Source organism: Mchenga conophoros, linkage group LG9, assembly GCF_057382185.1.
Source record: "Mchenga conophoros isolate Kocher_MC1m ecotype Shallow Benthic linkage group LG9, M_conophoros_male_GT1.1, whole genome shotgun sequence".
Classification (NCBI taxonomy): domain Eukaryota; kingdom Metazoa; phylum Chordata; class Actinopteri; order Cichliformes; family Cichlidae; genus Mchenga; species Mchenga conophoros.
This window is the reverse complement of record NC_140534.1, coordinates 7,374,869-7,388,963: the sequence shown is the minus strand read 5'-3', so window position 1 is coordinate 7,388,963 and position 14,095 is coordinate 7,374,869. Positions and strand designations below refer to the sequence as shown.

General features: G+C 45.8%; 1 protein-coding gene across 5 annotated transcripts in view; it reads right to left on the bottom strand.

The window, feature by feature from the left end:
* Positions 1-14,095, bottom strand: part of arhgap12b (Rho GTPase activating protein 12b) — a 69,687-nt gene extending 55,592 nt beyond the window's left edge. For all 5 annotated transcript variants that reach the window (XM_085286248.1, XM_085286250.1, XM_085286251.1 and 2 more), the window contains exons 1-2: positions 13,916-14,095; positions 9,118-9,859 (exon numbers count right to left, since the gene is read on the bottom strand). In XM_085286248.1, coding sequence (XP_085142374.1) covers positions 9,118-9,792 — 675 coding nt within the window. In that variant the 5' untranslated portion in view covers positions 9,793-9,859; positions 13,916-14,095. The remainder of the gene's footprint in view (positions 1-9,117; positions 9,860-13,915) is intronic.

Genomic DNA, 14,095 nt, shown 5'->3' with positions numbered 1-14,095 from the left:
GCAGATAAATGTGCCTGTGCACTGCTCCGGCACGGTTTATTAATGTAGCCTGCTAACCTTGGGTGATAACAGATGCAGCAGTTTTGAGCACGCTGGTCACTTAACAGCATATGTTATTTATTTAGAGACTGATATATTCAGTATACTTAACAATGGTTTTATTTAGGTCCTAGTTGATTTGTCCACTTTAAAACAAAAATAACACCAATTAGGTAATTTAGCCTCCTTTTCTGCAACAAGCAACTGTGTGCTGCCAGATACAGTTTTTATCATCAACACAGAAAGTGCAGTATTTGTGAGATTCTTAAGAATAGCTTGACCTGACCACTCATCCACACCAAGAGGCGGCTGGAGGGTGTAAAGGACTAGCAGCTGTTCAAAAGGCTCTGGACACAGCGAGAATAAGTTATGTAACTACGCACTGAGAGCCCAGTGCCCCGAGCATCATCACTTGTGTGCAAACAGACCTCTGTGGAAAACACAGCAGAGGGGGAGCTGGCAAAGTTACTTTCTAAATAAATCCTACACTAGAACACCCACACGTGCCCAGCACCATATCAAACACATAAGCGTACACACAGCAGTTGGTGCTGTCGGTCTGAGTGTTTCCAGGTGAAATGCCACAGGCAGAAGGGAATGAGGTTTCCACATTGATTACAAACAACAGTGAAGGGGAAGGAGAAAGCATGGACAGGGAACGATCCAGAGGGGGAGAGAAGACCAGAGGAAGGCAGCTTGAGAAAAATAATGTAGCCGAGTTATGAAAAGCAGCCCAGATAGGTGTTCTTCTTACCTTTTCTGGGTACATGCTGTCCCAGTGCATCAAGCTACAGCAGTGAGCCAGGCTCAGAGAGAGAGAGAGACACGTTGAGCGACAGGCGAGGGACTAGCTAAACAACAGAGAGCTGCGGAGCAAGGACGAGCAGAGCGAGATAGCCGGAGTGAGCAAATTAAACAGGTGATGTACCCCCGTCATCCACTACATGAATAGGCAGCACGCTGCCTCACAGGCTGACAGGCAGAGCAGCTTTAGGGATGCTGGATACGAAGAACTGCAACTAAAAAGGGAGACAGAAGAGAGGCCAAGGCTTCGGTCTCTCCTGTGTCAGCTCTGTTCTTCAGTGACATGCGGCTCACTTACATGTCAAGTTTACACTCATTACCTCATCTTGGAAGAACACAAGGTAATGAAGACAAGTAACAACCGATGGATTTTAAACACTAACCAACCTGTCACTCTCACTTGAAGGAGAAGTTGCCGTCTAACCAATGCAAAACCAATGTTAAATGATTATAAACTACATAACCTGCTTTTTCCCAATAACTGAGCAGTAACTGAGCAGATGTAGAATATTATGGTTTTCTAGGAAATCACTACAGGACAGCAACCCTATTAGCTTGTGAAACAATAACATGTTCTCTTGCAGAGCACTTCTTTGTTACTGAAATGCCTAAGGTCACATGGAGTATGTATGCATTTCAGTAACAAAGAAGTTGTTACTTCTGGTTGTGCCCGGTTTTGTTTATGCCAACTGCAAATGAGGAAACAAGCATTGACAGAACTTCTGCAGGTTAATATAAAGGGATTTGTGCATACACTGCAGCCTTCACCTGTTCTACGCCATAACTGATAGATGGGCATCTGAGAGCAAACATGCAATGTAGTCAAAGAAGATATCAAATGATCTCCAACCTAGTACATGGCCTGTGTGTTGTCTGATTGTGCCCTCAATCTTTAGCTGGCTAATAGGAGTGATTATTGGAAGTACGAGCTCAACATCGGGGAAAAAAAGCCTCTAAGAGTATGCACTTCTTTTGTGGACCACCAAGTGAGTAGTTACCCTTAGGGTATCCCCAGAACTGTTTGGGCTGAAAACTCCTGATGTCCTGACATGTCCGTGTCAGTTCTCAGTTATCCAGGTCTTGGGGGAAAAACAGGCATCTGGACTTTTTGTGGAGATATTTCAACTCTAATCCAACGGCTTCCTCCATTCGAAAGAAAAGGTGGAGAGGGCCAGGTATTTAACCCCTAGTGGGGGTTGTCTCTTGGCCTCTTAGACGAGAGGAGGAACCTCTTCACAGGTTCAGCTGCCTTCTTTTTTCAGGCTCTTAAGATTAACGTCTGAACCTGTTTTTAGGAGTGCATGTGCGAGCAGCTTACGCCCTCCAATGCCATCGTTCCTCTGTTCTGAAGTGAGCGGTTTCCGTCATATTCCTTCCTGTTTTCTGAACAAAATGACTGGGTGTGCATCATAAGTTAGTACGGATAATGTCTGCCTATGTAGCTATGTGCTAACCTTGAAAAAGCTGGGAACCTTATCTTGTGGTCAACAAACCACATCTTTATCGATATATATGGAGGTGTCAAAACTCGTCATTAAGGGTACTAGGTGAGGTCATCAAATGACGTCTTTATTGGGGAAGAAGAAGAATTAAACTGGTGTGACACTTTATGACAGATTGGTCTCTCTGGCTCCTTTCATGTGAACGCACACTGTGACTTGATATGAAATCTTCTTATATCAAAACATTAATAAAGGAAAAATGGAAAGCAAGCAATCCCCCATAACAGCAAGCCTTAATATCAGCTATTGTGGGTTTCTTAAAGCCTTGTTGCTTGGGGCTTGTGGATATAATCCTCATGCGCATGCGTCACAGAGGCATGCATCGGGATGGATGTGGAGGAAGAAATAAATAGAAACATCAGAAACATCAATAGAAAAATCTCATATCCCGATATAAGGCATTTATCGTCCCGACAACGATATATAATAACAAAAATTTTACATTTTCTGTAAATTCTGTTAATCTCGGGCAACTTGACTTGCGTGAAGTGTTTTCAGCTGGGCGTTGTGTACCTGGAGTCGAGTGTTACGTATTTATTACACGGCGTGCTGCGGGGGAAAGCCTGTTCTAAGCTTTTTCTTTTTTTTTTTAGCACCTGACAGCTCTTTTTAGCTTCTCATGCGTAAACACTCTGCATTCTATTTCACTTGATTCAGTTTATTTTGAAAAATCTCAACAGGCTCTTCAGCTTTATTGTGAAAGGTTTATGTGGAAAATAAACATGCGGACGGCGGAGCCACGCGGTGGTTTTACCGTCGTTGTTGCTAACGACAATGCATAAAAACAATCACTTGTCCGTCTGTAGTGTGGCTATATTAAATATAAGAGAAAGAGAGAACTTCAGGAAATTATACAGTGACCATCAAAACGATGAAAAAAATATTGCCGTAAACAGATGATTTTGCGACACCACGAAACAAACGATAACATAATATGAAACAGACGTTTTCACATCGTCATCCGATATATATCGTTATATCGAACAGCCCTAGTCACCGGTTGGAAAGTGGACCAAGAGGAGCCATTCACTAAACTCCAGAGACAGGTGTGCAGACTGACTTAGCAGAGGGAGCAGCAGAGAGACAGAGCGAGGCAGAAAAGTAGAAGAGAAACCTCAATGCCCAGACAGAAGAGAGAAAAAGAAGAACTAGGAAGAATGCATGCAGCCAGATGCACGCACTCGCAGAGACAGACGCTCACATGAGCACAGCAGATGCACTGTTTGCTCAAGTTTATTATTAGATTACCAAAAGGTCTAGTGCTGCACTTCTGAGGGAAAAGCAAGCCTTCATTGATTTTACTCGCTTGTTGCCTCACCGTGAGTGAGTGTGCGTTTGTAGGCACTGATGCAGGAATGTCAAGCACGCGCTGGAAAACAAGCAGGGGCCTCCTTTTCAGCCGGACCGGTAGCAAGTCTCGGCACAGGAGATGGTTACAGCACTGCTTGCGCTCATATCTAGTGGAATTTACTGTCTTTGTGTAATAAGAGTGTATGCTTTCTTCAAAAGCTTTCAGCTTATTTGGAAATTGGCTGTAAAGAGTCCCTGCACATAATTTTAGGCTGCACGCACAAAGGGCCCATTTAGCAAAACATGCAATTAGCAGGTTATTGTGGTGCTGTGTGTTTAAGAGCAGGTTGTTTCTGTACAGTAAACTCAAGAGCTTCCCAGGACACTCAAGTGGGACAGAAAGGCTTTCTCACTATCCACCTCACTGTCCTTTCTAAGAACAATACACACATTCTGCTTCACGTGGGAGAAAACGCACGTCACTGAACTTTAATGAGCCGATTCAGCACAACCAAAATAACAGCGGTAAATTCATCAAACCTTTCAGCGAGCGACTGCAGTTTCAAAGTGCATTTAGGAGTCTCAAGCAACCGCACGTAGCGGTATATTTCATTACACTGCTAAACCCTTGATGCACATTCCCAAACTTTGCTCTGTTGCGCAAGTCAGCAAACATACAATGCAGGAGGACGGGGCCAACGTGTGCACGTGCTTCCCTCTGCGTTTCATACACAGGAAGAAGGAAACAGCAATGAGCAGGCCATCGACATCCCAGCATATGCTCACACATTCACAACACCCGCTTTTAATGCTCTCCTCCATCTTTAATGGTGACCTTGTAGTGTCGCTATTCTGGATCACTCAGCTCACCGTGGCAGCTGCTTAGAGGTTCACAGCTCACGTGCTACAACTAATCTCCTCATTAACCAAAAATATGACAATGTACCTGTCTGGGATGCCTTTGCCATCCCATAACCGGGTACGAGCAGCAAAGTCAGGGTCCAGGGCCTCCAAGCCTTCCCCCCGTCTATCTCTCCTCCTCCAGGCACGACTAGCAAGCAAAAAGACCACAAAGCAGGCTGAAGGCAGGCAAACGCTGGCCTCAAAACAGCAGCATACTTTCATTTTTAACCCCTCTAAGAATCCATCTGGATGCATACAAGCTTGTTATGTCACTGTGGCTACACAGCAGCCCTTCAATTAGATTTCTCTGAGAGGAGAAAAAAAATAAAAACAACAACACAATACTAGAAGACAGCTTATTTAATGGGAGTGACTGATCCATCTTGTAATCTCAGGGAATTACCAGTTTCATCACAGACACAGAGAGTGCAGCCTGTGAGGATTTACTTAACAGCCAAATGTGTTGGAATTATGAAAGAAAGGGAGGGTCCAGCAGTGTTTAGACACTGATTGTGTCAAATGGTATAAATCCTGGCGTGAGGGTGGGGGCTTTAAGGCCTTTCTACCTGTGAGTGCCTGCAGGGCAGCTGGCCGACTCCATGGCATAAAAACACAGACCCAAACACTTCCAGGGCCACCACATCTGTGTGACACATCCACTGAGAGAGAAAACAACCATCCGACCTCTCCAAAAATCCCACAGAGTGGCATTCATCTGCTCATTAAGTCACAGTGCTTTGGAACAAAGAAAACTGCTTCCAGTCAAAAAAGAAGAGAAGCTGAGTAAAAAGCACTCCTGAGGAACCTGACTCAAAATAACTTTCTTTGTGGGGATACACACACTGTGTGGTCAGACAAACAGACAAAACAACAGATAAAAGCAGAGTAACCGTAGAGAAAACCAAGATGTTTATGTGGAAAAAAGGGCTTTAAATCACATGTTTGCTAAATTCAAAAAAGAAAACACACAACAGATCCTACTGCGAGGTCCCCGAGAAGTGAGGAAAAGAGGCTTATTTTGCCCGTCCAATAAGAACGTAGTAGCTGTGCTGTCTAGACGAGAGAGGAGGGGGAGGGTTGGTTAATAAAAGGGAGTTGGTTTGGATGGGGCTGTGTGACCACCGGCCCAAGCAACCTCCAGTGGTGCAGAGGAGGCGTGGAGTGAACCATCAGTCTCTGCCAGAGCCAGCGAGATAAGCAAATTACACGAGGAAAGCATGAAGAGACACGGAGGCGTTAATCGCCACCCGCACATCAAATCAAATCAATTAAGAGGGGGCCAGCTGGCACTTGAATCCTCCCATCCAGTCTCCATTCATTCAAAGGCTCCTGAGTCGATGTGCTCAGGAGAGGAAATGTGTTTGTGGATGGGTACCGTTACTGCAGCTTTAGCCTCTTCTAATAACCTGATTTGTGGACAAGGTTTGTCCTCCTTGGGTGGCTTTAAGTTGTAAGTGGGTTAAAATTAGTCTTATTAGATGATACTGCCACTCCAGACAGCCTGACAGCAAGTGTATTAGTGCCTGGCAGTCTGCATTTTCACTGCACTGGCATGCTGGGACACTGGACATGCTCGTTGCCATAGAGATACATCATGACATCATGGTTTTGCACCTTCAGTGAGGATCTGAGATGACTGTGACGTTTACTGCAGCTTCAACAGTGTTTGCTACCTCACGTTTAGACCAGCTTCAGCAGCTTAACAGAGAAGCTCCTGTATGTCAATGAGCTACTCAGCCTTCAGTGTTGATAAGATAAGATAACCTTTATTAGTCCCACACGTGGGAAATTTGTTGATGGGCTATATGCTAATATATCGGCCACTGTTTTCCCCTTTCAGAACATGAAACAATCAGATTTCCCTAAAATTTGTTATGTTATGGGGAAGAGAGAGATGAGGAACATTGAAAGTGCTGCGAGGTTACGCAAATAAAAGTTATCATCTTGTTAAAATGGAGTGTTCACAAGCTTGGATTCTAGTATTTATGTGGATGCTAATTTGAAATGCACCACCTACCTAATCTGTTCCAGATTAAGCACACTCTTCATGGCACTTGGCAGCTGACACCTCCCAGCAGGATACTATGCACTGCCACACCACAAAAACTTAAGGTAGTCACACCAGATCGCAATATGCAGAGCGGGGCTGATCCAGCACGTGATTCATGCTGGACCAGCTCCGCTCTGCAACCCAGTGGACACAAAAGCTCTAATGCCTACATGCCATGTTGCACACCACAGCACTGCCATATCTATGCCACAAAGGTCAGAGGTGTCATAGTGGTGCGATGGTGGCCCACCTTGGGTCAATCAGATAATTTTATGTATGTTTTAGCAAGTCTCAATCACAATACAGTGGAACCCCGACTTACGAATACCCCATTTAACAAAAAATTCAACTTACGAAGGCACTTAACGGCAATATTTCTGCCCGTGTTACGTCAAAATGCCCGCTTAACAAAATCTGCTGGCTCTGATTGGCTGAGCCCAGAATGCCTACAATGCCCACAATTGGCTTTTGTACTTGCGCTTCGCTGTTCCACTTGAATGACGTATTAGTGTTGCAGTTAGCAATTAGCCTATAGCCTATCGTTCACTCAAAAGGCGCAATGGGTGCTTCGACTTACGAAAATTTTCGACTAATGAAAGACCCTCAGGAACGAATTAATTTCGTAAGTCGGGGTTTCACTGTATTAAGTAAACACAAAGGATACAATTAACTATTTTTTTTCAAATCGCATAAAAGTGAGTTTTACCACTCTGGCACTAACAAGTGTCTAAAACCAACTTCTAAAATACAATATTGCCTCAGCAGGAACCTCCCTCTGCCTCTCTCTCTTCAGGGGGCAGTTTGCTTGTACCCGTGCAATGGCAGGAAGCAGTGGAAGGAGAGGAGCTGAAAGAATTGGGCTTTCTGCAGGGTCATTCACTTGCCTGGCAACAGGCCAAACAGGACAAGCTAACACAACAAGGTACAAAGAGAGAGGGAGTGGGTTCCACCTGCCCCGGCGACTACAGACACCGCAGAGCTTGACGGGGAGCTCTGGCTAAATCCTGTCTGCTGTCTGTTACTTATGCGCCAAAAACCACCCCAAAGAGCTGCCCATGCAAATGTAAATGCCTGAGAGTGAAATGTGTTGATTTTGGCCAAGCATATAATTAACTCCAAAAGTTTAGTGAAGACAGGCAGTAACACAGAAAGCAACCCTTTTCTTTCTTCTTTTTTTTGTTTGGGGGGGGGGGGGGGGGGGGTTATGTCAATAGCGACCCACCAACCCGTTGGCCATCCAACAGTACATCTGTGGCTCTGAAGCCATAAACTGTGTTGGTGTGCTGCCATTCTCACTTTCCTTCACATGGCGCATCACACATGGCATTCGCACTCACACATGTTCTCGCTCACACAACGGTCCCCGCAGCGGGGCGATCGGGGGCTACAGACTGATCCACGGCAGATATGACCTAGTTTCTATTCAGGCCCGTCTCTTTGTTCACTCAACAGTGGAGGAGGCTGCTGCAGCCCGTGGAACAAAGAACACAAGCAGCACTTGGAACCTTGGAACCAGCTGACCCTGCCTGGATACGGCCGGCCCAAAAATGGCTCGTGAAGGCAGAGCCACATGGCCTCCCACTGTCTTCAAATCTCCTCCTTTTTCCTACTTTGATCTACCAGCGCTCCAGACAAGGGAGGATAAGCCCCAGTTCCTGCAGTCTCCCACAGTCCCCCTGTCTGAGAGTGATGAGACATATCTCGTGGCCTGAGTTATCAGTCTGTGGGACGGGAAAGAAAGGAGAGGGAGGAAATAAATTTTATGATTTCAAAGTGTGTGTGTGTGTTGGGGGGGAGGTCAGGAAGTCTAGATCTCTGCAGATACCAAAACCTTTGCAGAGATAATCTGTCTCAAAGCATTAGCCTAGCTATAATGATACCTTTACACACCTTCCTGTGGTACAGCAACATAAAAGTGTTTGAAAAGCTAAAGTGACAACAAAGCTGCACAGCCTTATATTCGATCTACCTGAAGACTCAGTTATAGAAGCCTGCATTTAACAAGCAAAACCATTTAGTCGTTAATGGCCCAACTACAACGCAACCCCCTCACCCCACTCCATCTGTACAAACCAGACAAATTCTGCTTCAAAGGCAACAGCAGATTTTAATAAGCACGTGCAACTGTTGATGCGTTTACTCAGAACTGGCAAATGATGCACAGCTGATGAACGATTGCAGCTAAGCAAGATGATGAATGAAGAAGCTGGAACTTCTCTCTACGCAATGACAGAATGTGACTGGGACGAGGGCAGCTATTTGCAGATGGCCCAGAGGAAATGTGAGCAAAGAGTGTGAAATAAACCAGGGAGAGAGGAAGACGTGAACAGAAAAGGGAAAAAAAAAAACATAGCTGAGAGAACAAAGAAACAGAAAATGAATGGCGATCATAAGAGTGAGTCACTTTTGCTGGGAGGGGAGCAGTTACAGAACCAAAGGTGTCACCCTGTGTGGTATTTGGTGCACCTGCAAAGCAATGCACAAATGCGCAAAGCAAGGCTTACTAATAGAAATTAAGCAGCAGCTTACCTGCATGTGTTCTGTTGAGCTGCTGCTCAGCTCGTCTCCAGACTCCGAGTCGTTGCGGAGCTTGTTTAGCCCCTCTCCAGGCAACTCGCTCAGAGGGGACGTCTTGCTGCCATCCGGGCTTTTGTGGTTGTTCCCCGATTTTGGTGTTGGTGAATCAGCCCGCGTCCGTGGCAATGTGGAATTGTTGGGGTGGTGGTGGTTGTTGTTATTGTGGAGAAGTACCAACTCAGCCACCAGCTTGCAGTGGTGGGGACTCCCCACGTTCTGGTTAGCATCCTTGGGCAGTGCAGGCGGAGTGACGCGATCAGAAGATGGAGAGGGGGTGGAAGAAGGCGACGGGCGTCCGAAGCTGGACATTTCTGGCTGAGGTCTGTTGAGGTTCTCATTGGAGGCCCGGCAGATGTCCAAAACGGCGGGCTTGGCCCTCAAGGTGGGTTTCTGGGGGGGCATGAGTGCCCTGCGCACTTCCCTGACGTACTGTGCTGGCACATAAAATGCCTTTGCGCCTTCGTCCTTTCTCACCTGCCACCAGTCCTCGTTGGTCTTCTTCACCAGCATATAGCACTCTCCCTGCCGGATAGCCACCATCTTGTCTTTGGCCTTGTACTCGTAGTCATATTCCACCTCAATGTAGACCTGTCCCGGAGCGATGGGCAGCCCCTCTCTGTCAGCCATGTCTGTGGGAACAAGTGCTTGCCTCAGCTGATCAGCAATCTGGGCCTGCAGGGTTCCTCATATCTCACTGAGGAAGACAAGACAGAGGAGAACCATAAGTTGTTAATTTTTATTTTTTTTAAAGACTACAAAACTTTGAGCAAAGTTGAACACACACATCCAGTAAACAACACAAACCCTCTGCTATTTATATGGCCTGGGTATCCACACCCCACTTTATTACTCAGCTTATAACCACAACCACAAAGCGCTACTGCTGAAACACGCTCACATTATGACACAATGTTCCCCCAGTCAGACGTGCTCGGATGGTGAGTCAACCACAAGCAGGCAGTCAACACTGACTGGCCCTGATAACGGATACGACCACTAAGGATATCCAGCCTGGTAATCCGATCGTCCTCTGCTGAGCTAAAGGTGATGGCAACATGACCCCACACACTAATCTTAATGACTATAACGACACTGTGGAGGCCACGTTCTTTCAGTGGCTGCACTTAAAAATAAAGTCGGCATCATTTTATTAGCTTCTTGTCATGCACTGTATAAAACCACTACCAGCCCGTGGTAGCCTTTGTGTAGCTCTCAGGCACACAAGCAAGGCTGCACTTCAGTAAATGTGCTTCATGGATGTAGCTCCCCCGTCTAAAAAGTAAAGCCCAAGTGCAAGTGTCTTCAACATGGAGTGTTTTTAATGGCCATTAACATGCAGTTTCTCAGGGTGTAAAGAGAAGTCCAATTGGGAGGAAGTCTATGGGAAAATCCACTTCCTTCTTCCTTGATCTATGGCCTCAATAAAACCTTTCCTCACGAGTTCATAGTTTCAGTCGATAATGTGAAATATTACGAAATAGATTGTTACGTTTACTGTGTAAATTTTGGTCCCAATTAGTCTCCAGAAAGACAACAAATAATGTATAAAATAATTTTAGCTCAATTTCACATGTAAATAATAATAATAATAATAATAATAATAATAATAATAATAATAATAATGGATTGGATTTATATAGCACTTTTCAAGGCACCCAAAGCGCTTTACAATACCACTATTCATTCACTCTCACATTCATACACTGGTGGAGGCAGCTACAGTTGTAGCCACAGTTGCCCTGGGGCAGACTGACAGAAGCGAGGCTGCCATATCGCGCCATCGGCCCCTCTGGCCAACACCAGTAGGCAAGTAGGGTGAAGTGTCTTGCCCAAGGACACAACGACCAGGACAGAGAGCCCAGGGATCGAACCGGCGACCTTCCGGTTACAGATGCGATTCCCAACCCCCTGAGCCAAGGTCGCCCACAAAAGAGCCATTCGTTTAGAAAACAGAAGCTATACAGCTTGAGATGTGCAATTTCAACATCCCTAAGTTCTTCCAAACTCATCGAGAGTGTCATTACATGGATATTACAATTTACAGATCACACTGGATCTAGAAAGTCATAAAACCTTCATTTAGAGAGTTGTAAGGAAAATAACAGTTTTCTGTTTTTCATGATCCAAACCATTGTTTAGATTTTAAAAAATAATAATTTAAATCGACGTGCATTTTTAATCCGATGTGTTGTAATGCTGGCATCATCGCACCAGGAATATCTCAGTATTTTATTTAAAAACTGTATCCTCTTGCAGGCTGGTTCTGGACCACATGACTGGAATCCCTGATATAAAGTCTATGAGTCCTGCTCTGCAGCTTTGGCATCATTACTCATTAATGCAGCTACAAGACACTGTGTGAAACCTCTTAAAAGCTTGAGGCGATCTCTTTGCTATATCATGTACACTCAGTGTGTGAGTCAGAAGACAGCTGGGCCCCACGCCATTCCTCTGCAGTTTGTTTTGGGACGAGACCTGTCATTGAGCCATCAGATAGTATCCTTTCATCAGTTAACCTAATATCTCCTCATATTGAATTCTTCTTCTTCTTCTCCTGCCCCTGAAATACCAGCCGCCACAGACTGAAGTCTAGGCGGCAAAAGCAGCTGCTATTAGTGAGGCGTGAGAACATGCCGCCAAATCTACAAAGGGCCCCATCCTTACGTAAAGAAATAGACAGCTACACCCAGAATAGATTTACAGTGGTAAGAGCCGTCTGGGCCAGAGTGGGAACCCATGAAAGATGTCCATAATGAGCTTTAATAGTGTCTGTTTCATCTGTTTCAACACTATGAAGTGTTACAGTTGCATCAAGCCACAGCTTTCTGGGTGTGTGTCTCTGAAAGCAGCCCGGTCCAGGCTTGTCCCAGCACAACCTCCAACTGTAATGTCAAATTACACATGCATCAGCCTTTATGAATGACCGTCTCTTCAGGAACATGCAAGGGCAAGAATGCACCACTCAGACACAATCTACAGTTGACACCATGAGCAAAGCTGCCAAAGATGTAGTCACGTGCCTGTTAGGGCTTCCACGTGATAACACCATTATCACCATAGTTGGCATGGCAGTCACTGTCCTGACTTCATCACAGGAAGCTAACACAGAGAGCAGTGAGTTTAAGCTCTTCGGTCCCTGATCGCGTACGTAGTAGTATGCAAGGTTGTAACAGATAACTACTAGCATGTGAAGCTGAGGCACCTATCTGAAAGGCTCCCAAATATACCCAAGGAAAACCATTTCCCACACTGACCACAAATGACCACAAAACCAAACGATTAAATCTGCTCTAATGGGAGCATAAACCGAGAGAAACTGGCTGGAGATCAAGCATGACATCACTAGCCTCGGAAGGGGCCCCCAGCTCCACTAGTCACTACTGTTAATTATTAAAAGCAACTTCTCAGCAAGAATGCAGCTGAAATATGGAGCTCCTCGTCTCTCCTTTCAACTGCTGTGGTTCTGGCAGAGGACTCGAGAGTAAATCTTGTTGGAAATAAATACCCAGCACTGCACAGCAGGGTGTCACAGCACTGTGCAGCTTTACAGGAGCGCACTGGCCAACTTGTTGCTCAGCAGACTCTTACAAAAAAAAAAAAAAAGGGATGTTGTGCAAATACTGCCTGTCCCTGTCGATATGGACCTTGATAACCATAAACTTACTGTGTTTCTTTTGTGGAGTTTTAAAAGAGGAGCCAGGTGGTTCGAAATCCTCAACCAGTGACAACAATCCGGTGACAGAAATAGGTCTCTGGAAAAACATTTTTAAAGATTCTTAACGAACATGTTTATGACTTGCACTGCTGCACACCGTTAACATGTTAAATCAGTGTCTCTCAGCTGGGTGGGTGTAGATGGAAGAATATTAAGCTAGGCATCAGTAAGGAGATCACGACCAGAGCGTTTACCTGCATACATCTGCAGACAAGCCACTGTAGCAGCAGAAACACCCTGAGACCTGCACTGCCTTTGTCCCTATGCTTCACCCAAAGCAGATGTGTGGATGAGCAGCATCCACTCCAACATGTGCTCCTGCTGCTGCTGCATTGCAATCCCATCTATGCGGGTTATTTGCTGCATATGATGAGCATCAATGGGAAATAAACGCTGCTTCTCCCTGACACAGCACTGGAAAAGCCCCCTCTAAAGGCAAGCAGTCTATAAATTGTAGGGGGGGGGGGGACTCAGAGCATGCCTGAGGGGGCAGGCGATGGTGAGGGGCGGTATAGGTGGGGGGTAGGGTCCCTTCCACACACACACACACACACACACACACACACACACACACACACTGCAGTAACGCAACACAAAGGAGTTTAATCCATGTGAATTCATGACAAAGGGTCTCCGAATCGACATCACCAAGGATTCCCAGGAGCGAGGGGAGAGGAGGGCATGCCTGCCAAAGAAAGCCCCCTCCTCCTATTTATGTCGCCTCCCGGACCGGGACAAATAACCAAAAACACCGAGAGGAAATTAGCCCATCAACACGGAGTGATGCTATCACGTGGAACCTTTAATTACCCTCTCAGTAGAATATCAACAACGTTTCCTTAGTTTATTTTCCCACTAGCAGACATTTTCGGGGTATTTTCGAGAAGCTTCATGCGTGGACAAAAGCACTGCAGGTTCACTCGAGTACGAACCACCGCGCGCTCTGCCACAGCGTGCCATAGCAACAAAGTAATTCCGACAGAAGCCAATAGCCTCGCGCTGACCATCGCGCCCCGCCAGGATAAAATCACTCACCTCGAGAAAAAAGAAACTCCCGCTTCGTCTCTCCGTGCTTCGTGCCGACCGCAGAGGTACTCCGAGGGAACTTTTTTCTAACCTATTTCAGTCTCGCCTGCTCCGACTGAGTCCGCAGAAGACCTCAAGTCCTTCAGCCAGCTTGTTCGCAATCCGCCGCCTCTCCACAGGCTGTCAAGT